The sequence below is a fragment of the Physeter macrocephalus genome, unplaced genomic scaffold (assembly GCF_002837175.3).
Source record: "Physeter macrocephalus isolate SW-GA unplaced genomic scaffold, ASM283717v5 random_291, whole genome shotgun sequence".
Lineage (NCBI taxonomy): Eukaryota > Metazoa > Chordata > Mammalia > Artiodactyla > Physeteridae > Physeter > Physeter macrocephalus.
The window spans coordinates 6,857-29,942 of record NW_021145611.1 but is presented as its reverse complement, the minus strand read 5'-3'; the positions used below and the strand labels follow the sequence as shown (position 1 = coordinate 29,942).

At 58.5% G+C, this 23,086-nt stretch overlaps 1 protein-coding gene across 2 annotated transcripts; it reads right to left on the bottom strand.

The window, feature by feature from the left end:
• Positions 1–364: 364 nt before the first annotated feature.
• On the bottom strand, positions 365–22,735 carry ASIC4 (acid sensing ion channel subunit family member 4). Of its 2 annotated transcripts, XM_024124720.3 has the most exons (10): positions 21,904–22,735; positions 5,974–6,118; positions 5,761–5,888; positions 5,408–5,570; positions 4,834–4,890; positions 2,754–2,907; positions 1,460–1,551; positions 1,305–1,384; positions 872–976; positions 365–671 (listed from the first exon to the last, which is right to left on the bottom strand). In XM_024124720.3, exons 1-10 carry the CDS (start codon positions 22,483–22,485, stop codon positions 570–572), a joined length of 1,608 nt encoding a protein of 535 aa, XP_023980488.2. In that variant the 5' UTR covers positions 22,486–22,735; the 3' UTR covers positions 365–569. The 2 variants fall into 2 exon arrangements, with proteins under 2 accessions (XP_023980488.2, XP_054938843.1); XM_055082868.1 differs by lacking the exon at positions 4,834–4,890.
• Positions 22,736–23,086: the final 351 nt, after the last annotated feature.

The following is a 23,086-nucleotide window of genomic DNA, read 5'->3' as shown; positions in this document are numbered from 1 at the left end:
CTGGGGCAAGGGAATTGGGAGCTGGGCCAGGCCTGCTGGACCACACACCACCCCCTGCCAAAAGGGAAGCTGGGCCTGGAGAGGGGCAGGAAGCAGGACCAGCCCAGCAGTCCTGAGTCCTGGGCGCCTGCCCTCTCCTGCTGACACGCTAGGGCTGGGACCCCGGCTGTCTGTCTCTAAATTACCGACCCTCATAGCCCCACCCACCTGCTACATCTGTATCCCCACCCCCACCCTGTCCTCCCTAAATATATACAAATGTACAGAGGGTTCTACCCCCCTTTCTCCTCCCGTCCACTCCCCTCCACTGGGGCCCCTGGCCTGGTCCCCAGCCCTCCCTGGGCACCAGCCTGGGGGTGGAGGGTGTGGACAAGAGGGACCCTTGTGCCAAGCAGCTGGCACTAGGGTGGGTGAGAGCAGGGACCGAGTCCCCACCCTCCCAGTGAGCACCGCCCTCTTCCCCTCAGCTTTGGGCTGCCCCCAAGCCTTCGGTCCTAAGAGCGGGAGGCTACGGCGGGGATCTGGGCTGGAGTCCTAGACTCCTGGGTCCTTTTGGACGCAGCACCATCCTAGCAAGCGAAGTCTTCAAAGAGGCCTCCCGGGGGGTGGTGGTTTGGGAGCAGGCCGCCGGTGCCTCCGCCTTCAGCGCGGCCCTGGCTTGGGCAGGGACTCTGCGAGGCGGAGAGGAGGTGGGACAGGGAGAGCTCACGTGGTACCCCCAGGCCTCACACAGCCAGCCTTGCCCTGTCCCCTGGGGCAGAGGCCTCCGGGGAGCCCAGGAACCCCTTCCCGCAGGCTAGTTCAGAAGTTATGGGGGGATTCAGTCCTGGGAGAGGACGCTGGCTGCATACTCTACAGCGCTCACCCTCACCTGCTCCTTCAGTTCCTGAAGCCCCAAAGTGGAGATGCCCCCAGTGGCGGTCCGGAGGGGGGTCTTGGGACGACGCCACGCCCGCCTCAGTCGGTCCCAGGACACCTGGGGGTTCGGGGTGGGGGATTAGCAATGGGCTCAGGAGACTCACTAGAGAAGGACGGGCCTCACCAGGCCCACCTCCTAGGACTTGCTGGCCCAGCAAACCCCACTAGGATGCCCCAGTCCTCCTCACCCATCCCCCTCTCCTGACTCCTCAGCGCGCTCGGGCCTTCCCACCAGTCAGGGGACGCTGGTAAATAACCCTGAGCTTGACCTCCGGCCAGTCCAGCTCCACCATGAAGCCTGCACTGCCCCTCTGCTTTCCCCCCAGCCCCTCCTCCTACCCGCCCCTCCCCATCTGGGTGGCCCCCACCAGGGCCCCATCCCTTGCCTCATAGATGTAGTCTAGGATCTCCAGCAGCGTGAGGACGCTGGCTCCGATGAATAAGGCCATCTGCCCCCCGATGTCTCCTGGGGAGCACGAGAGCAGGGTCAGAGGGAGGAGGCTGGTCCGGTCCGCCCCCGGGGAGTCGGGCCGGGGCTCACCCAGCAGGGCTGACAGGCCGTAGGCTGCTCGCTGCTCCACGGCCTCGGATGTCAGGGCTTCAAAAAAGACGTCTAGGACCAGGAAGTTCTCCCTGCAGAGACAGGAAGCAGGGTATCCCTAAGGGGCCGTCTTCCTGAGGAGACGGCTGGCGGGACATCCCAGGCCCAGCGGATCCGGATCTGAGGCCCACGTGTGCCAAGAAGCTCCCAAAAGCTGTGAGGGGAGACAGGCCCAGATGCCTGTCAGCTTCATCTTTTGAGGGCTAGCAAAGGGCCTGGGAGCATAAAACAAAACTCCTGGGCCGGCAAGATTTCCCCCCCACCCCCACCTTCTCTAAAGCAGCAAATAGTATTCACGTTGCCTCATCCCCATACCTCTCTAGAACCTTCGGTGCCTCCCTATTGCTTGACAGTCTACTCCAGAATCCCTCTTCCAGACTTTCAAGACTGCCCATGATCAGCTGCACTGTACCTTCTTATCCAAACCGCCTTTTCATCTGCTCCTTTCCACACAGCCTCCCTGCTGCTCAGGCTGGTCTTGACATCAGCCCACAGATCTCTAACTGGGATGCCTCCCCTCTCTCCTCTTCTCATGGACCCAAACCCGGGGTGCTCAGAGGCCCAGCTCATGCCTCCCCTACATCCCCTATGCACATTCATCTCTCCTGGGGCCTAAGAATCAGTACCACACCTTCAAACATGGCCCCATCCACAAACTGTGGCATGAGTTTTGTGTTATAATCATCTCTGTCCCCCTAGGAGCCAGCGCTGGGCTTGGCACTCAGAGGATACTCAGCATTGGTAGATTGGCTGCAGGGTACCAGGCCCAAGGCTCAGTGGGACCCCTGCTGTGGGCCACCTGGCTCCTCCCCCATCCCTTCCAGTTCCTCTCCCTCCGCACAGCATTCACTGGACATGCATTTAACGGCTCCAGGTTGCTGGGGGAGAAAGACACGCAAGCAGACATGCAAAAGAGATGCAAACATAAAATAGTGGGTAAATGCAATGACAGAGGTATGTACAGGGTGCTGTGGGAGTGCAGATGAAAGGTGTTTGGGCTAAGAAGGGCTCCCCTGGAGGTGGAGACACAGGATGTGACTTGGAGGATGGGTAGGGTTTAGCTAGAAGAAAAAGATCGTGAAAGACATTCCTGGCAGGACACTCATTATTAACAAAGATGCGGCCCACTCCCAGCCTCCACCATGCGCCAGGCCTGTTGAGGGTGGCCTCCACCACACACAGACACACACTCACGAACGCACACACGCACACACGCACACACACACACACATACCGTATGTAGGTCTCATTGCGGTTGTACTTTCTTGCCAGGTACCGGGCTGAGCCCCTGTTGGGGATCCTGACCATGGAGATTTCTTTCCCGTAGCGGGTCAGGTTGCAGGGGGTAGGGCAGAAACACGGGCCTTCGGAGCCCCCACCCAGGGAATCTGCAACACAGAGGCGCCAGCTGCTGTGCTGGGTGGGATGGCCCAGAGGCCCACCAGCTGCAGGGAGGAAGCTTAGGGGCGGTCCTGAGGCAGGCACACCCACACTGAGGGCCTGGTCTGGCCAGCCCTGGCACTGCCTGGAGGAGACCGGCTGGGAGTGCCTTCCTGGACCAGCTCCAGACGGCCCAAGGAAGTGGGTGGAGGCAGAACCCCCAGCGCACACTCCTATAGGCTCGCCCCTCTGCTGCCCAGCCCCCTGGGACAGAGAGGTCCTCATGGCTCGGAGGGAGGGCACGGGCCATCCACCAGAGCTAATCAACCACATGAGGCCTCAGACACATGACGGGCTTGGAGAGGATGCTGGGATGAATGGGATCTATGCACGTTTTCACATATGCCTATGGCTGAGTGGATGGATGAGTGCATACATGGATGGATGGATGGATGGACGGACAGAAGAACAAATGGGCAGGGTTACTATGCTCAGTATGCTGGGTTTTCTCTGTTCGCCCCTTCAGATCCACTCTCCACTCTCCCCACCTTGCTCTGTCCCAGGATGCTGATCTCTGCCGAATGCATCACCTAGACTCCCTGTCCTATGGCTTTGGGTTGGGCTTGGCCAATGGGAGGCCCCGTCAGGGTCACAGGGCAAGGAGGGGAGAGATGCCAGGGTATTTCTTCCCTGGCTTCCTCACTGCAGGGCTTAGGTTGGCAGAGGCTGCGTCCTTCCTCCTGTGGTCCCGGCTCCCGGCTCCTGTCCATCTCAGACAGCCACAGGTCCCTCGCTGGGTGCCAGTAGCAACCCCTTCCTTTGCCCCTTCAGGCGCGGGGGGAGGAAAGGCTCCTTAGTTCTGTGGAGTCTCACCACCCCTTGTGGTTCCCTTATTCCCACTTACATCTGTTCCTTCATTAAACATGCTTCAATCACCCCTTTGGCGGATGCAGTTGGTGTGTGGGACAGAGAAGGTGTGATTCTACTGCCCCAGCACCTCAAACCCGCCCCCGTGGCCCCAGCATCTGGATTACCGCAGTGCTCTCCTAACCAGTCACCCTGTGCCTAGTCTTTCTCCCCGCTTATCCACCCTCACATCTAATCAGAATCCCCTTCCTAAAATCAGAAGACATTCTTGCCTTGTCTTAAGCCATTGTTGGCTTCCCAGAGCCTCCTCCGCTCTTTCCACACCCTCCTTCGTTCTATGACCTCCAGCCGCACTGACCTTTCAGGGCTCCAGACACACACGCTCTCTCTGGCCACAGGTCTTTAGCACGAGCTGTTCCCACTGCCCAGAACACGTCCCCCCTTTTCACCTGGCTGACTCTTCCACACCCTTCCAGTCTCAGCTCATATGTCACTCTCTCTGGGAATCCTCCCTGTCTGCCCAGGTGAGGCTTCATGCCCTTGCTGGGGCCCTGTAGGATCGCTGAGGTTCCCCTACACAAGGACTAACACGCTGTGTTGTGATGCCCATCCACAGCCCCGCCAGGCAGTAAGCGCCACCAGTGCAGGCTGTAAACCTCTGTAGAATGAATAAATGAATGAATGAATGATGTGTGGACCAGGCAAGACCTATAGACAGATGGGGATGCCTTACCCACACCGATAGCCAGCAATACATCTTTCCTCATACCAAGGGAGAAGTCATTTCACTTTCCCAGAGAGGCAAGCTCATTGGCTGAACCAAGATGAGAAGCCCCGCCCTTCACTCTCAGTTCCGATTCTCTGCAACCCCCGACCCTGCTGCCTCCACCACAACTGCGAAGGTCCTCAGATCCCTGGAGGTATGGGATAAGGCTCAACCCCCAGGAAAAAAAACCCCAGGAAGAGACTGGGAGGAAGGGAGCCAAGGCAGTGAGGAGCAGGGCCCACAGAGAGGTGAAGAGGAGGAGGGGGCCGGAGAGGCAGGGAGGGGAGAAGGCAGCACGGACCCAGTGTGTGGTCAGCACACTCGATGTAGATATTTGGCGGGCAGATGGTCTCATTGCCTGAAAGGAGACAAGATTATTCCTGGAGTCTATAGTTCCATCCACTCTCCCCTCCCATATTCCCAAATGTGGACACACACATGCATACACACACATAAACGTGCGCACATGAGTTTATACATGCCTGTTCACAGAAGCATGGAGATGTACGCATGCATATATGCACGTAAATCCGTGCGTGCTTGCACACACACACACATGCACGTGCCTTTGCACGCACGTGTTCAAGCACATGCACACAACCTCAAGTACAAAAGTACAGAGATGCACAAGTACGTGTACGCCTAAATACATATTAACAGGCACACAAACATGCGTGTGTGCATTCCGTATGCATACGTGAAAACATGCAGAAAATTCCCGAACACATACCATGTACACTAACGTGGGCACAGACATGCACACATGTGGTCATACACAAGCACCTGCCCCCCTGCACATGAGCAGTGTTCCGCCCTTGGAGGTTCTGGAGCCTAGCAGGGTGACACAGAGGGCTGGCAGGGGGTGGGGTGCCCACCTGGCATGTGCACCATCCGGCAGTGGCAGCGCTGAAGCACAGCCTCCTTTTCACAGCGCAGCCGGCAGGCAGACACACTGTAGGCCGAGTAGCCTTGAAGCTCAGGCTCCCTGAGCCCACTCTCCGCTCGGCAGTTGCCCCAGGGCTGGGGCAGATAGGTCAGCTGCAGAGGTGGGGCATGACGGGGTCACGCACAGACGTCCCACCCAGCCCTCCGGCGCCCACAGCCCCCGTAAAGTCCATGGGAGGGCTGGTGGGATGTGAGCTTCTGGGGGGCAGATCTGGTCAGCATCCCCTCTGAGCCCAAAGGCCCGGCCCTGTGCCTGACCCAGGACCCAGCTGGAGGTGCTCACCCGCTGTTCCTGGCAGGACACAAAGGTCTGGAAGCCTGGGGACACGCCGAAGCCCAGCTGGTGGATGTAGGGTGGCTCCTCCTGGCTGTGGATTTGCACTCGGATGCCTGCCTCAAACGATGTCTCGTCTGCACGGTAGAGATGGGGAACTTTGGAAACCATCCCAGGCAGAGGACCCAGGCCGGAGCCCCTGTCCCTTTCCCGCCTGCGTACTTGTCTCTCTCCAGATGGGCAGGTACTCCTCCTGCTGGATGTCCAGCATGATCTCCAGGCCACTGCCCATGCCCCCCACCCGGCTGGCCAGTGAGCTCTGTGGATCCGCCTTGAAGGTATAACACTTCCCATAGCGAGTATAGACCTGGGGATAAGAGACAGGAGCGGGAGGGGCGGGGGTGTGGAGGGGGGGAGATGAAAGACAATGCCTTAGGCTTAGGGTTCCCTGTCCCCTGTGACGGCCACCAGACCTGCCTGGTCACCCCTGTCCCATATCCCAGCAACCAACAGACAGCCCAGCCTCCCTTGAGCTCTATCTTTTCTACTGATATCCTCTCTTAGATGATTAAAAGGCACCTCCAGCTTAACATATCAATAGCAGAACTCTTGGACTTCCCTGGTGGCACAGTGGTTAAGAATCCACCTGCCAATGCAGTGGACACAGATTCGAGCCCTGGTCCGGGAAGATCCCACATGCTGCGGAGCAACTAAGCCCATGGACCACAGCTACTGAGCCTGCGCTCTAGAGCCCGCGAGCCACAAGTGCTGAGCCCACGTGCCTAGAGCCCGTGCTCCACAACAAGAGAAGCCACCGCAATGAGAAGCCCGCGCACCGCAACGAACAGTAGCCCCTGCTCGCCGCCATTAGAGAAAGCCCGCGTGCAGCAACGAACACCCAACGCAGCCTAAATAAATAAATTTATTTTAAAAAAATTAGCAGAACTCTTGATGTCTTCCCACATCCTGTCCCCGACCCATTCTCCTCTTCTGAGTAAAGGGCCCCACTATCTACCTAGTTTCTCAAGTCAGAATCCCTGAAATCTCCCTCTCCCTGTAGGTTGGTTGCTGGGATATGGGACAGGGGTGACCAGGCATACAATCCGGCTGCTGTCCCAGGCAATATCTATTTAGAATCCATCTACTCTCCTTCCATCTCATGTCCCCTTTTCACCATCATCTCCCCCCACCCCCGCCATGGCGGCCGCCTCCTAACTGGTGTCCTTCGTCTGTCTTTGCCTCTCCCTCCAAGCCATTCACTACACAGTAGCCAGAGTGCTCATTCTAAACTGAGGAGATCCAATCAAGTCACTTGCCAACTTGAAGTCCACCAATGGCTTCGCATTTCCCAGAGAATAAAGCCAAATTCCTTCCCTTGCCCGAAAGTCTCCACATGTGGTAACCTTTGCCTCTGTCTCCTGCCTTTCCACTCCCAGATCTCTGAGACAAATCAAACTTCGGAGCGACTTCCCTCCCCAGGCCTTTGTTCACGCAGTTCCCTCTCCTGGAATGCTCCCCTGCCCCCAGTTGGCATGGCTAGCTGCTCATCTTTTAAGCCTGAGGTTAAGTGTCCCTTCTTCAGTTGCACACTCATATACCACACACACGTGCCCAGTGTCAGCCTCCCCTCATCAAACGCATTTGTTGGTTTGCTCCAAGCCCTCATCAGGACCTGAGATGATCTTGCTTATCTGTTTGCCTCCGTGTTCATTGCTCATTCTCCTTCCACTAGCATTCATGCTGCACAGGGGCAATGAGTCCAGCACCTGGCCCAGTGCGGGGCACAAGGGATACTTTAATACGCGGTTCCGCCAGCGCAGAAGCAGCCAATCTCCCTCTTCCTCTGCAGAAAGTCCTCCCATGTGGACACCAGATGGCGCCGGAGCCCCGGAGATGGAAGCCGAGGCTCTGGCGGGGACATAGCTGCCGACGGGAGTTGCAAGCAGCTGGGGTGGGGAGGAGGTTGAGCGAGAGGCAGATGGGAGTTCCCCCCTGCCAGGCTCACCCCACAGAGACCAGCCCCCGGGTCAAACCCATCACAGGCGGCACCTTCCCTGGGGGTGAGGAGGTCAGCGCGCTCACTCACTCTCTCTCTCCCCCGCCTCTGTCCTTGGGAACATTTTCACTCTGGTGAGAGCCGGGAGAAAAGGCGTGAGGCAGTGTAAGGGAAAAGATTCCTAAATGCCTAGCTCCAGAGGGAGGCTGTGGAAGGGAGAGGGCTGGGTAGAGGGCAGTAGGAGGGAGGAGTTCTAAGAACTGGGGGCCTGGGGGTGCCCTCGTTGTGAGGCAGGGTTGTCTCCCATCCCCACCCCCCTAGGTTCATCGCCCTGCTGATTCTCCCCTCTCAAGACACTTCTTCTATCACCCAAACACCCTGCCCTCAGATTCCCAAAACAAAAGCACGCAAATAACAAGAACTGTACAGCTTACAAAACATGGCAACATCTGCCACCCCATTTCATCTCCTCAGCCACTCTGGTATCAGGTAGGTTTAATTAGCCTGATTAATACAGATGAGGAAACCAGAGCTCAGAGAGGTGATGTGACTTGCCCAAGGTCACACAGCTTAGGGGGAGAGGTGGAACTCATTGAGATGCAAGACTCAAGGTGTTCCCACAATCCGTTGCTGGCAACTCCCCCAACCCAAGCCTACACCACCCCAAGCCCCGGCTCCTGCTTCAGCCCCATCCAGCTGAAATGAGACTGGAGTCTCAACGCTCGACCCCTTTTCTTCCATCCCTCCTTCCCTTGCACTCCACTCCTCTATACCTTCCTTACTCTCTTCTCCGTATCGGCTGCCTCTCAGTTCAGTTCCTCACCTGTCCCTCCCACCCTCCTTCTGCACCCTCGCCAGCTTCTGGGTTCCAGTCCTTGACGTTGTCTGTATCACCCCTGCCGCAGCTCCCTGTTGCGTGTCAATCTGTGGGGCAGGAGTAGGCATCACTGACATTCCCAGAGCATCCGCTCTGCCCCAGGCACTGCACTAAATGCTTAATATGCTCTTTCCAATAGAATCTCACAATGACCCTACATGCTACAGATGAGGAAACTGAGGCTCCGAGAGGTTGGCTGATTTGCCAAGGTCTCCAAGATCAGTGCCTCTCAAACTTTAATGTGCGCACAAAGCACCTGGGGATCCTGCTAAAATGCAGATTCGGATTCAGTAAACGTGTATTGGGCAGCAGGACTGAGATTCTGCATTTCTAACAACCTGCTGGTCTGCAGACCGCACCGTGAGTAGAAAGGCCCTAGTCGAAGGGGCAAGAGTCCAGCGAGACAGCCTGACTCTAGACCTGTGCTTTTACATGTCACTGGAGGGAGGAGAGCCCTGAAGGGGGCTGGGGGCAAGATCCCTGTGTCCGCAGTGGTGTGGGAAACGCAGATGGGGAGAATACGTAAGTATTTGCCCCAAATCTCAAAGCACTCATACCCTTCCTATTTTGGGCCAAGAAGTTGCTGGAATCAGCTCTTGCTGCCGCAGCCATTTTTCAGTATGTGCTCCAGTTGGGAGGCTAAACAAGGCGTGGGCTGCATGGGGGAATCCCAGTAGTGAGCTGTGCACTCGTGCCCCGCAGTGTGCAGCGGCTGACCCTGACCACTGGGCACTGTCATGGTCTCTCCCATGGGACCATGGACTCCCTGAGGCTGGGAGCCCCGTTTCATCATCTTGGTATCCCCAGAGCCCAGTGCAATTTGCAGAAGGAGGAGTGAGGTCGAGGGAAGGAATGCAAAGTGAACATTATCAAACATTCCCACTTTGTACCGGGTCCTGTACTTTTGATCTATTTTCCCCTTTGAGCCTCCAAGAAAACCACATGAGGTAAGCATTGTAGCCCCCGTTTCATGTTGGGGAAGCTCAGAGAGGGAAAATGACCTGCCTAAGGACACTCAGCAAGTAAATGACAGCAGAGATTCGAGCAGAACTGAGCCTGATGCCAAAGCAGAGTTAGTGCTTATAACACACCTGGTAGGTGTTCAGTGAATGAATGAGTCTGGTAGCCTCCTGAACCTGGGTGGGGCTGGGGCAGCCTCCCTACTTGATACCTCCACTACATAGACACAGACACAGGTTACATGACACTGAGCCTCTCCCTGTGCAGGGCAGAGCAAACTGGGAAGGCTTTGGCTCCAATGGCTTCAGATGGTGGTGGCTACCTGGTACGCCTGCCCTTGAGACGACTGGGCAGAGTGGGGGTGACAAAGGGAGATGGGTGGAAGGACTCTGGGTCTGCTGATGGACAATATGCTCTGCAGGGAGTGGACAGGCCAGACCGGCAGGGCCAGGACGCCTGCAGAGCCGGGTCAGGCCCGACTGCGGGGCAGAGCAGAGCATTGCCCTGGAGATGGTCCCTGGGCCAGGCAGGCAGCAGCGGGTGGAGCCACCAGCTCCTAAGTGGCAGAACTCTGGTAGCAGCACAGCCCACAATCTCTTCCATGGAGACGGCACGGCTGCTCTGCCACAGGGTCCCACTGGCTGTCCACTGCCCTCTCCCGAATGGCCCCAGAGGAGGGTGTGTGGACAGGAGTTGAGGGTCCAGAGTCCAGCCACGGAAAGGGGTAGCTCCTGGGCCAGGATGTGCCCTGACGGGCCAAGAGGCTATTTCCAGATCCACCCCCACCAGCCTCAGCCTCTGGGCCCTGTCCCTATCTCAGATACCACTTTCTTCTTCCGTCTGGCTCTCCCTCTTCTCGGCCCTCCCTTGCTCTCTGCCTTCACTCTTAGGTCCATCCCCCTGGCCCTGGGCTGAACCCCTCCAGACCTAGGCTGGACGACTTCTAGACAGGTCTATGTCCATGCTGCAGGCAGACCCTTGGACCAGCTTCCTTCCTGCCAGCCCTCTGCCTGTCCCTCTCGGACCACCTCCCCTTTAGTGTTGGCCTGGACCCCACCCTGGGTCTGTCCATCTCCCTAGCCTCGGTCGCCTGATCTGTCTCTCTCTCAGGTCTTTCTCCATCCTCCTGGCCTGTCTGTCCTCAGCATCTGATCAATTATCCATCTGGCCTGTGTCTCTGTCCCTTGCCCTCTGTCAGCCTGTCCATCCCCCTGGCATCGTCCTTCTCCCACTGGCCTGGCTGCCCCCCAGCCTCTCTGTTCTTTTGCCCGCTGCGTCTCTATACTGTTTCCTTTTCTGTCTATTCTCTAGTCTAGGTGTCCAGTCACTGACTCTTGTATTCCTCCTCTTGACTTTTCCCTGGGCCTAAAGCCACCTCCCCAAGCCAGGAATCCCTCCCCAGGTGCCCTTCCCTCCTTCTCCCTGCCTTCCCCTCCAGGTCTGCCCTAGACAATGATCAGGGTCAGAGAGATCCATCCAGAGCTTGCTCCTCTGAGCAGTGGCTTCTCTCTCAGTCCCTTGAGTTCCATCTGTCCACAGCTCCCATTTCCTTGAAAAGCTCTCCCTGGCTGGCTGGCTGGCTGGCATTCTTACCCACCCCTCCCCACCCCCTCATCCTCCCTGCAGTCACGGAGCCCACAGGGTTAACAGGCAATTAGCAGGGCCAGGGCTCAGAGCAGTGAGGGAGAGGGCTCCGGGCCTCCAGGAGATAAGAAGCAGCCAGGAACAGCCAAGGCTGGGCTAATCCCAGCGCTAATCTGCAGCCTGGGCTTTATCTCCAGCGCCTTCTGGGCACCCTGCCTCTGCCAAGGCCTTGGCACCTCCCCCCAGCCCTCTTTTCCATGGCAGCTTTATCCCTCCAGATTCCATCAGCCCTCTTCTGATGTGGTCCAGCCCCATGCCTCTCACTTAGGCCCCTGGAACGAACTCCCCTTAATCCTGCAGTGCCCTGGGGTCCAGAGTGGGCCAATGGAAGAGGGTACATCTTCATCTGCCCTGGACTATGGCTAGCATCCTAAGTCAGATGGCCCTCGGGCCCCAGCTTCACTCAGGGGTGGCCCAAGCATCCAGGTTCAAAGCCTTCTCCTCCTCTGTCCTCGCCAGGGAAGATAGTACCAACTCAGAATGCCTGGGGTGTCTGCGCTGGTCAGAACTGGTTGGTAACTCAGTCCAAACGCTCACTGTACAAAGGTCAAATCAGAAGCCTAGAGATGGCAAGGGACATATCCAAGTGCATACAGAAAAAAGAAGGCACATGCAGAACCTGAACCCAGTCCCCCACCCCCCACTGGGCCCCAGCATTCTCCACTAACCTCCATCACCCCCCTGGGGGTCAGTAGACCCTGATCCCAGCTCTGGCTCCACCAGTGACAGCTGTGTAACCTTGGTTAGCAAAGTGATTTTTTTATTTCTTTGGTCCTCAGTTTCCTCATCTGTCAGGTGGGGATAGAAATTCCTGCTCGACTTATTTCACAGGTTGGTTATAAGTCTCAAAAGAGATGAAGTAGGTAAAAGGCATTTGCAAGGTAAAATCGTATACATGAGGCCTCAGTATTAGTAATAAGAGTGTTGTGGAGACCAGTAAGGCCCAAACTGGGGCAGAGATCGACCATTGAATATGGTGCTGGAAAAGGATCCACCTAAGCTTCATAACATGGAAAAATGGGTGCACATGTTGGAGGCTGACAGAATAGGGTTCAAATCCTAGCTCTGCTACCAGCCTTGGACAAACAACCTTGGGTGGCGATTTAACCTCTCTGAGCCTCAGTTTACTTATCAGTAAAAGGGGGAATGGTAATTCCTCCTCTTAAGGTTAGTAGTGAAGATCAGAGATAAGTCCAGAGGGATGCGTGCAAGGCACTCGAAAAAGCAGGGGAGCCCATTTAGGGAATCTTCTTGCCAAGATGGTGCAGCCATTTGATCTTGGCTCCCCGCTGGGCCCATTCTCACACGGCATCATGCACCTCGGTAAAGGCTCTCTCAGCAATTGTGGGAGAGGATGGAATTCTGTCAGAGCAAACCCCCCAGGGTCTGAGATCTGGCTCTCCTATCAGGGGAGGGTACAGGCCTGCAGCTCTGCCCTTACTGTCTGTGGGATTCGGGTTCAGTCATTTAACCTCTCTGACCCGCCATTTTTCATCTGTAAAATAGGAATAATAATAGGCATGTCGGAGGTGTTATGAGGAGAGATAATGTACACAGATAATAGCCACAGTTAACATTTATTCAGTGCTTACTCTGTGTCAAGCACAGTCCTAAGCCTTTTATATAAATTAACTCCTTAATGCTCACAAAAACCCTCTACTGGAGGTTTCTAAACATCTCCATTTTACAGACAAGACAGTGGAAGTCCAGAGAGGGTAAGGAGCTGGCCAGAGTCACATGACGTGGCAGAGGAGGGGAGCAGGTGATCTGGCACTGGACTCTGCGCTCACAGCCACTGTGTGCTGATACATACCTGGCACAGCCCCAGTGAATAGGAGGTGCTCAAGAAATGGTGGGTGGGGACTTCCCTGGTGGCGCAGTGGTTGGGAATCCGCCTGCCAGTGCAGGGGACACGGGTTCGAGCTCTGGTCCAGGAAGATCCCACATGCCGCGGAGCAACCAAGCCCGTGCACCACAACTACTGAGCCCGCGCGCCTAGAGCCCACGCGCCACAACAAGAGAAGTCACTGCATTGAGAGGCCCGCACACCGCAACAAAGAGTAGCCCCCGCTTGCCGCAACTAGAGAAAGCCCGAGGGCAGCAACGAAGACCCGACGCAACCAAAAATAAATAAATAAATGAATAAATTTATTAAAAAAAAAAAAAGAAATGGTGGGTGTTCACATCACACTTACTTGTCCAACACTGTTCCTTGAGCCTGTACAATATGCCAGGTACTATGCTTGCTGCTGGGGATGATTCGGAGAACAAAATCACTGGTCTCTGCCCTGAGGGAGTTGGCTGTCTGGCCCCAGAGGCATTCATTCATTCCAAAAGTGTTTATTCAGCACCTAGGCTGGGAGCCAGGTATACAGCAGTGGTGAACAAAGCACACAAAACGAACAATCCCAGGGATAGGCAAATCATTACTAGCTGGGATAGGTGGTATGATAGGAAGACCAATCCAACTCCCCTGAGAGTGGAATAGGAATTCGACTTGGGTTGGAGAGTAAAGCTTCCCAGAGCAAGTGCACTCATCCACCCAGGAAGGGCATCCGATCACAGCACAGTCAGACACAGGGAGAATACGCCCCCACCCCACCCACCCACCCCCGGCCCTAGTGCGCCTGCCCTCCCCCTACAGGGTCAACGCAGCAGCCGCCCAGCCCCCAGCCACCCAGGCGCTCTTCAAGGCGACTTCTTCTCCAAGGTAGAAGTGCTTGTGAGTCTAGGAGGAAATGGGCACGACGTTTGAGCAAATGGCCGATCACAGCACAGCCAGACACAGGAAGAAGACGCCCCCAGCCCACCCACCCACCCCCGGCCCTAGTGCGCCTGCCCTCCCCCTACAGGGTCAACGCAGCATCCCCCCAGCCCCCAGCCACCCAGGCGCTCTTCAAGGCGACTTCTTCTCCAAGGTAGAAGTGCTTGTGAGTCTAGGAGGAAATGGGCACGACGTTTGAGCAAATGTAAATGCGTGGGCAGTAGTGGAGAAGTAGGAGACAGTCAAGGCCGTATGACTCCAGGCTGAGGCCGAGCTGGAGCTGGGAGCCCGGAGCCCTTGGGGCCGTGGAAGAACACGGTGATCTCAGGGAGCGCCGCGTCTCCGCTGGAGAGGAGAGAGCGGGGCCTCCAGGACGCAGGTAAACAGCCAAACCTGTTCCCAGGTAGCGACCGCATAGGCCTTAAACCCTAGAAAGTCAGTTTTGCAGACGGGAATATTTTTAATTTGTAACGAAGTCCTTCCCTGACGTTCCAGGCCTCGATGCAAAGTTATTCGTTAAGAGCTTGCCTACACAGTGGATCGCATCCGTGTCCCGGCGGTAGTTCAGGAACCGAGACCGAGGACGTGGAGGAGATGGAGGAGGTGGGTGGGTGCGCCCGAGCCTCCAGGCTGGGCCCAGCCGCACCCAGAAGGCCGCACCCACCGCCTCGTGCTCCTCGCCGCCCCCCTCGCGGGTCAGGCATCCATCGCGGCGCCCGGGCGCCCTCCCTCCCGTCTCCTCCGGGCACCTCCGCTCTCCTCCCTGGGTTTGCCTCATTTGCATTCCCCCGGCTCCCGGCTCCTCGGCAAAGTGACCTCCGCACGCAGCCGCGCCAAAGGCTTCCACCGCGGAGGGAGACACCGCCGCCCTCCGCGGCCGGGGAGGAGCGAGGGGCGCGAGCCGGCACGTTGGGGCGGGGGCCCGGGCCCCAGCGGACGGATGCAGAGGGAAAGGCCCGGTGCCGAGGGGCGCAGAGGGACTCGGATGGGATTTGAACCCGCGGCCTCAGATCCTCAGCGGCGCGGGGGTGGGACGCGGAGGTCAGCACAGGCCGGCAAAGCTGCGGCCCCGAAATGGAACCCCTGCTTGGCACCCGGGGCTCCCCGACACCCCGTTTGCTCCCCCTGCACCCCTACTGCAGAGGAGCCAGCCCTACCGGGCAGTCGCCCAAGGGCCCCCAGCCCTTCCGGGGGCCTCCTCAGCCCCCCAGCCCCGCTCTCCTGGCCCGCCGAGCCGCCTCCCCTCCCCCCGTTAGGTATTTACACCTTTCACACATTTGTAAAGCTATTATCCTGTCCACGCTTTAGTCACCGCTGAGCCAAGCGCCACGGATTTAGCTCCTTTAATCTTTCCTCCTAAATCAATCCTCCATTTCCCCTTAATCATCCCGTGGCTCCTCTCTGAACTCTCTTGCTGCTGCCTATGCCTGTCTTTCTGGAACTGTTCCCCCTCTGACTCAAAATGGGTGTCCCAAGGGCATGGTGAACATTTGGGGCGGGGAGTCGGATTTTCAGCGCTGCCGGCCCCGGCCCCGGGGCCTGAGAGCCGGGGAAGAATTGCAGATACCCCCTCCCTCTTCTGGAAAACACACAGCACTCTGAAGCCTCTTATCTCCACCCACGGGGTCTCTGTCCTCCTCCTGCCTTCCCACCCCCATTCTTGTGGGATGGCTCCAAGACCCTAAGCCTCCACCAGGATTTACAAAAAAAACAAAAACCCAAAACCCTCAGGCCTCCTGTCCACGGTTCTGGCTGTCCCCACCCCCTCTGCCCAGCTGCTCCAAGGAGGTGGCATTGCCAGGAGAAGGACAGGGAAACACTGATAACAGAGCCTGAGGCTGCCCTCTCATCCCCTCCTCCAGGGAGGCTGTCCATCTCTCCCCACCACCCTGAGTCTCCACCCCGCATTCACTCCCCCTCCTCCACCCAGTGACCTCAGCCTGAGTAGTCCCGAAGCTCTGCACTCGCAGTGCTCCGTGGGGTGCTCCTGCCTCCCTGCCCCCTGGTCCTGGTCCTCTCTGTCCCTGGCCTGGACTTGGCAGAGACAGCCCTGCCACCAGCCGCGAGAGGGAGCAGATTCCTCCCGAGAAGCAGAAGGGCCGGGGTGGGCATCCAGGAAGGAGCACGGGTAGAAAGACGGAGGACAGGAGGGAAACGCGGGGGCCATTTCTTCAAATGCTAATCAGCATCTTCCGGCAGTGCCACGAGAAGCTGAGCTGATAATGAGCCCAGCTCGGGGCTGATTCCTGATTAATGAAGAGGCCACGGGGCTGCAGAGTGGGGCCAGGTGGGGCACGTCCCTCCTGGCATTCCCCGTTGCCCTTGCAGGCCAGCCCCGGGTAACAGTAACAGTCCCTGCCGCTGGTTGCTGGGCTCAAATCCCCCTCCAGCAACTCCACCGGCCAATGGGAGGCAGACAGGCTGAGAGCGCCCCCTCGAGGAGGGCCTGAGGGGTAGCAGCCAGCAGTGGGGCAGGCGGTGGGGAGGGGCAGGCACGCTGGGTCCTGCAGTCGGAGTTGTAGATGGCCCTCTGAATATTTTTTTTACTCAGGAAATTTTTAATTAAAATAATCAAGACTCGGGGCTTCTCTGGACAAGTTGGAAGACCCCCTAACACCGGGCATCCCTGACCACAAGGCAACAGTTAGCTGGGGCTGAGAAACAGCTGCTCCCTTCAAGGGTAAGTGACCTTCACTTCTCCTCACACCCCACCCTTCCCTACTGTGTGCCTTCTCTGACCTGATCTGCCTGGCTCCCGAAGGCAGGACCATCCCTGAACTAGATGTTGAACTAAATGTTCTCAAGGTTCACGCCTCAGGAGAAGGTGGGGCCGGAGGGCACGGAGGGCTGGGCTGGGAGTGAGGGTCAGAGGTAAGCTCATCCGGTAGATGAGAGGCCTCAGTGGGAATCCTCTCCCTTCCTGAGTCCCGGGGGCAAGGGGCAGCCCTCAGGCCCTCGGTGCCAGTGGCGAAGGCCTGGAGTTGGGATGTTTGTAGAGTAGCCCCTCCCACAATCAAGGAGTGGGTGCAGAGACTGTCAGTGCCGGCCTGACCACACCAGGGAAGGGGCGGGCTCAGGAGGAAGCTTGGATAGGAGGCAGGGGATGGCGGAGGAGCCTGGAATTGTGGGCTGGGGGGAGCCAGAGAGTGATGGAGGGCTGGCACGCAGCCCCCTCTGCCTCAGAGCCGCCCCGACTGAGCTGGGGTGGGGCTGGGAGGGGAGGGAAGAGGGCAGGGAGGAGGACTGCCCAGCTGGAAGAGGCCTTGTCTAATTGTGCCTGATTAGTAGAGAGGAAGAGAACAGGGCGAGTGATTAATAGTCACCAGCGTGTGGGGAAGGAGGGTTGGGAGGCGGGGAGGGAAGGCTGAGAGCCCGAGAGGGGATAGAAACAGGGAAGCGCCCACAGGTCTCTGGTCACCTGCCCCTCCAGGGGCTGCCTGGACCCCGGAGGACCCCACAGAGAGGGGCTGGCCCTCCCCCTGCCTCCTCATGGATTCTCTACCTTCCCCATGCCTCAATTTTCCAGACAACAGAATGGAAAAGACCAAGGTCACGTCCTGCACCTGGGAAGAAAGGTGTATCTGTTCGCGTGCTGTTTCCAGACACCTCGATGTTCCCAGACACAGGCCCCATCCTCAGCTCAAGCTGGGACCTCAGCCCGGAGAGTAGATGGCCGGACTTCTGATCGCAGCCCACCCCCATCATTTTACATCCTTTGATGCCAGTTGGAAAGCCTAGCCCTGCCCAACCTGCCAGCCTGAACCACGTCCCCAGGACCACCTAGAGCAATGGCAGCCACTGGCCACACTCGGCTGTTTGAATGGAACATTCATTCTCTCCGTCACACTAATCACACTGCAGATGCTCACTGGCCAGTGTGGCTAGAGACGACCACGTAGGACAGCGCAGATGCAGGACATTTCCGTCATCACCGAGCGTTCTGTGGGACGGCCCGGATCTCAAGTGTATGCGCTACTACACGTGCACACGCATGCCTGAATACCGGGGAAGCTTGGGGAGCATGGGGATGCTATAATAGGGTGGGGGGCGGAGGCTTGAGGGTCAAGAGAGGAGGAAGGCTAGGTGATGGAGACTAGCGAAGATGCCAGCACATAGGTTGGAAAACAGCAGGTGGTGCTGGGAGCAGTCAGGTTAGAGAGAGCCGGGAGTTGGGGTGGTGGCATTTCTAACAGCTGACACTCTGAGTGCACATGATGTGTGCCAGGCAGTGTGCTACGCCCTTTACAGCCATCTCTTTTAATCCTCACAACCACCCGAATTTTTTTAGGTTCTAATATTCTATATCACGAATACAGAAACTGTGGCTCACGGAAGCTGACTTCTCCAAGGCCACCCAGCCACGGTTTGAATCCAGACCGTCTGGCTCCAGAACCCACACACTTGACCGTTCCACCGTACAGTCCCCAGCTGAGAGGAGACACTGGAATTTAGAGCCGCATTTTACAGCTGAAGAAACAGAAGCCTAGGAAGAAAGAGTGATTTCTGCCTTCCAGTAAGTGGGCAGGCTGAGAGCAGCCGCATGGGGGGAAAGTATAGATGGGGCTCGGCGCGCTGGGGTTGGGGAGCGGATGGTGGTAGGAATTGAGGAGGAAGAGAGAGAACATATACGTGGCGGTGGAAGGAGGAGGTGGAGGTGGGAGTGGGTTGTTATGAGACTGGGTGAGGAGGGGGGCGGGAAAGAGAAGAGATGGGGTGAGCTGGGTGGAGGGGCATATGGGTGGAGAGGTGAGAGCATCACTCCTCTCTCTCGCCTCTCTCCCCTCCCCTCCTCTCCGAACCTCGCCCAGCCTGCTTCATCCGTTAAGCCTTCCCAGCCCTCTTCAGCCCAGAATGGCCTCTCTCTCTGAACCCAGGCTCTTACTATCCACGTACCTCGTTTGGCAGTTAATCCCGGCACCTCCTGACACTGCTTGCGTGGCTGGTTAACTCTTCCATTGGTTAAGCTTTTTAAGTGTCCCCATCCCAGCTCCACCACAAGACTGGAGGCTGCTTGAGGACAGGGACTGGGGACCAGGGCTCCCCTTCTTTGTTCTCCACCACAGCACCTGGCAGCGAGCCTGGCACGTAGTAGGTGCTCAGAACTCCGTGTTGATTGAGTGACCGATGGGGAATCAGTGAGGGGACATTAGGGAGCATGGAGGTGAGAGTGACTGCAGTGGTAACAGAGGGAAGAGCAGCAGCTGAGGGGACTGGAGGAGGGCACATTACCCGGAGTAAAAATAGGCTGGAAAATGTGACATTTATTAACTTGGATTCCGGGAGAAAGGTCACAGCAGAGTGGGGAGCGGGAAGGAGGAAATGGGGAAAGCAACAGAAAACACATACCTTCCCCAAAGCACGTCGTCGTTGTCTCTGACCATCTCAGCACACGAGCCCCAGCAGGTTCCCACCACTGATTCCTGCACCCATCACCCCTGCATAGATCCCAAAGCCCCATCATGGGCTCCATATTCTCACCCCGGAGTCTGTTGTGGACCTCATGTCCTCATCAGAGACCCCTGATGTCTTTGTCTCCATACCCCTTCTCCAGTCTTGCCCACACAATACACCCCCATCTTCGCCGTTACCATGGATCATCCCGTCGCAGCCATCATCCCAGACCCTTGTAAACTGGCAGCAGACTCAGCCTTAGGGTGCCAGGTCCAAGGGAGAGTTACACTCAGCAGATGGGGGTCGGGGTTTGGGCAGAGGGTATGGGGACGAGGCTGAGTGTTCCCCAGGGGACAGGTGGGTCCAAGGGGAATTCCTGGCCCTCCGTGGTTGCTTTGCTCCTCTGCCCCTCATTGTCCTGCTGCAGCCCCAGCGCGGAGGCCCACAAACTTCTGTCCTTTTCTCTCCATCCTCAGGGTACGAAAGGGCCTGTGGGATATCCACCCTCACCTCAGCCTGGCCGTCCCCAGCGTCAGAGGGACTCGCCAGCTTTAATCAGGGGGCTCCCTGTTTGTCCCCATATCCTCCAGGCACCTCCTCCTCTCCTGGAGGCCAGGCAGCTACCCCCTGCCTCCCTCACCTTGCTTCCTTGCCCCTCCATCTCTTCCTCCCCTCCCCTCCCCTCCCCTCCCCCCCAGGCTTCATTACCCTTCCTCTTGCCCTTCCACCCCCCACCGGGGCCTGGGACACAAACTCCCACTCAGGGACACAAAGCCCCCATTGATTTCTGCCCCAACAGCACCTGCTGACACGGCCTCTGTCTCCACCCCCAAAACTCAGGGGTGACGAAGTCTCACAGAGGAGCCCCACTGACCCGAAAGGCCACATTCACACACTGCTCCTTAGGGACAATCGCTTTGAGAGCGTTGATCTTTTCCTGGAAGAAGGGGCGTGCAGCTGGACAACAGGCCAGCGCCATCCGCTCCCCGCCCCAGTTCCTCTCCCAGCACATCCTCCTTCTCGTCCCTTCCTCCATTGCTACGCAACTCCCGCCATCCAATGGCAGGAGGACCCCGAGGCTGCAGGCATGGTGGGGGCAGGAACACGGGTGGAGCATGTTTCCTGGTGCTACTGAGGCAGTGAGTGAATGAGAGCCCGGGTGCGGGCACCGGGCCATGAGAAGGAAAAGGTCCCCATCTGGGGCTGGCGCTGGAGGCTGGGCTGGATGGGCACCACGTCGATGCCATGTATTTGCACACGCGCTGGGCGGTGGTCACAAGAATGAAAACACACCCCCCACACACCCCACGTACACAATGCCAGGGGTAAACTGTGGACTGGGGACAGCAACTCAAGCACCAGGAATGATAGACAGCCTGTGACTACGGGTGAACGGAGCACCGACAGACAGACAGCATACAAGACACACCCCCCACACACACCTCACACACCCGATTGTGGGAGGTGTGCATGGGAGGGTAGCCCAAGCCAACAATCCACTCCACTCCACTCCTCGTGGGAGTGTGTGTGTGTATTTGCACGTATGTGACAGACGGGGAGCAGGGGCTGAGGTAGATGGGGGTGTCACAAGAGGGGACGGCATCCACGGTGTGACCCTGTCCTCAGCAGCTTAGTAAGAGCTGGGATGTGGACAGGGGGACGAGCAGCTCTTTGGGTGCGTGGGTGTGCAGGTGTGCACGTGAGCGTGGTGACAGGGACACTGAGTGTATGAGAGAGTGTGCAGGAAACTGCGTCCCCACGCGGTAGGGGTGTGTGTGTGCACGTGCTGGGCAGCAGTGAGGGTGAGCCATGCACCTAAGAGTGAATGAGTGATCCTCAGTGTAAGAGCCAGAGCCAGGCAAGGGAGCCACGAGAACCAGGAAACAGAGGGAGGGCCTGGAAAGCGGGAGAAGCTGGAGGGGCAGCATGAAAGAGGCATGTGTGAGGGAGTCCGTGAAAGGGGGTGTGTGTGAGAGACACAGAGACAGATAAGAGACACTGGCACCCAGTGTACGCGAAGATCGGCTCTATCCAGCCTGCCGGCCGGGCCAGCTCCCCCAGAGGCAGCCCTGAGTCCCTCCTTTGCTGGAGGCCCCAGAACACCCTCTCCCCATCGCCCTTGTTGGGTGGGGAGAAGAATCCAGTGGCCACAGAAGAAAAAGAGAGCAAGAGAAAAGCGGGGGTCACTTGGTCCGGCTGTGGCACGGTGCACCCCTCCCCTGCAAGCTGACCAGCTTCTGGGCCCCCGGGCCCACTCCAGGACCCCCGGCCCCCAGACCTAGGCTCTGCAGCAGCGGCAGAGCCCAAAGAGAAGTGGCAGCAGCACGGTAAGCCCCCACGAGCGCCCACTGCTCCATGCTGGGGAGCCCGAGGGCAGCACCGGGCTTGGGGGCGACACGAGGCCAGCCTCTGGCGGCGGCAGGAGGGGAAGCCCTGGCGAGGAGGCCCTGCGCACCACTCCCTCCCCCACCGCCAGCCTCTGGCCACCCCGGGCCGGGCGGGCCGGCTGGCAGGACTCACCACGGAGAAGTTGCTGGCGGAGCAGTGGTGCCCGCTGAAGTTGCAGCTCTTGAGCATATCGGCGAGCTGGTGGCCAGTGCGGTTGAGGATGTCTACCATGTCGGGCTCCGGGTAGCGCAGGCCAGCGGCACGGTGCCCGTCCCGGTCTTTGGGGGGCAGCCCGGTCAGATTGGCCAGGTGGAAGATGTCGGCGTCGCTGAGTGCCGAATGCCGGAAACGGTTGATGTTGCAGAGGGTGACGGCCGGGAAGCCCGCCACTGGGGCTGGGGCAGCCGGGTCCATTACCACCAGGTGAGGCCGGGTCAGGTAGCCCCGGGCCAGGCCGGCCGCCTGGTACAGGAAGGCAGCCAGCGAGGCGAGTAGGGCCAGTGTCCACAGGCTTCTGCGCAGTCCATGGGGGCCTGGGCCACAGGCCCGGCCCAGCCCGTGCAGAGTGCTGGTGCTGGCAAAGGTGGCCAGGTCCCGGGGGGCTGCTGCCCCCCGCGCGGCCCCCAGGAGGCTCTGCTCATCCCCTGCCTCCTTCTCCTTGGGTTTCGCATCCTCCTCTGCAAATTTGATTTTGCACACAATCTCGATCGGCATCTGTGCCCAGCTGCTGGGACTGGCCGGAGCCTCCCTGCCCCTGTCCCTCCCTGGCCAGCAGCCCCCCGGTGCCCTCCGGAGTGGTGGCGGGGGCAGCGGCTGCTCTTCTAAACTCAGGGCAAACGGGAAGAGGACGGGGACAGGGTGGGGGCCTGAGGTGGGGGAGTCACTCCCACTCCCGGCAGCTCCGCAGCCCTGGCGCTGCCGCCGCCTCTGCCGCCGCTTGTCTCTCTCCTCGATCGTCTCCTTGTGGCTTCCCTTATCAGCACCGGCACAGCTGTCAGCCCCTGCGTGTGTCCCTGCGAGCGAGCGAGCGAGGGAGCGAGCGCTGCTCCGCCACGCCGCGCAGCCCCAGCCGCTCCGCTCAGCATGTGCTCCGGAGCCCACCCCGTGCTTAATAATTCAGGACATGTCAACAGCGTTTCACCGGCGGCCCGGGCAGCAGGAGCCAGCCCAGGGGAGGGGGCAGCCCCCAGCCCGGGAAAGGGATCGCCCGGCCCTGCTGCCTGAGACCTCGTCGGGATAGCCCCAAACTCTTGCTACACCCTAGCCATTCGTGGGGTCCCCGCATGGCCCCACTCCCAGGCCACGCGGGGAGGAG

Coding starts and splice junctions, on each gene's coding strand:
- ASIC4 (XM_024124720.3), bottom strand. CDS start 22,485: ATGCCGATCGAGATTGTGTGCAAAATCAAATTTGCAGAGGAGGATGCG. Junction 5,889..5,973: donor GCCCATCTGGAGAGAGACAA/GTACGCAGGCGG, acceptor TCTACCGTGCAG/ACGAGACATCGTTTGAGGCA. Junction 1,385..1,459: donor CGGCCTGTCAGCCCTGCTGG/GTGAGCCCCGGC, acceptor CGTGCTCCCCAG/GAGACATCGGGGGGCAGATG.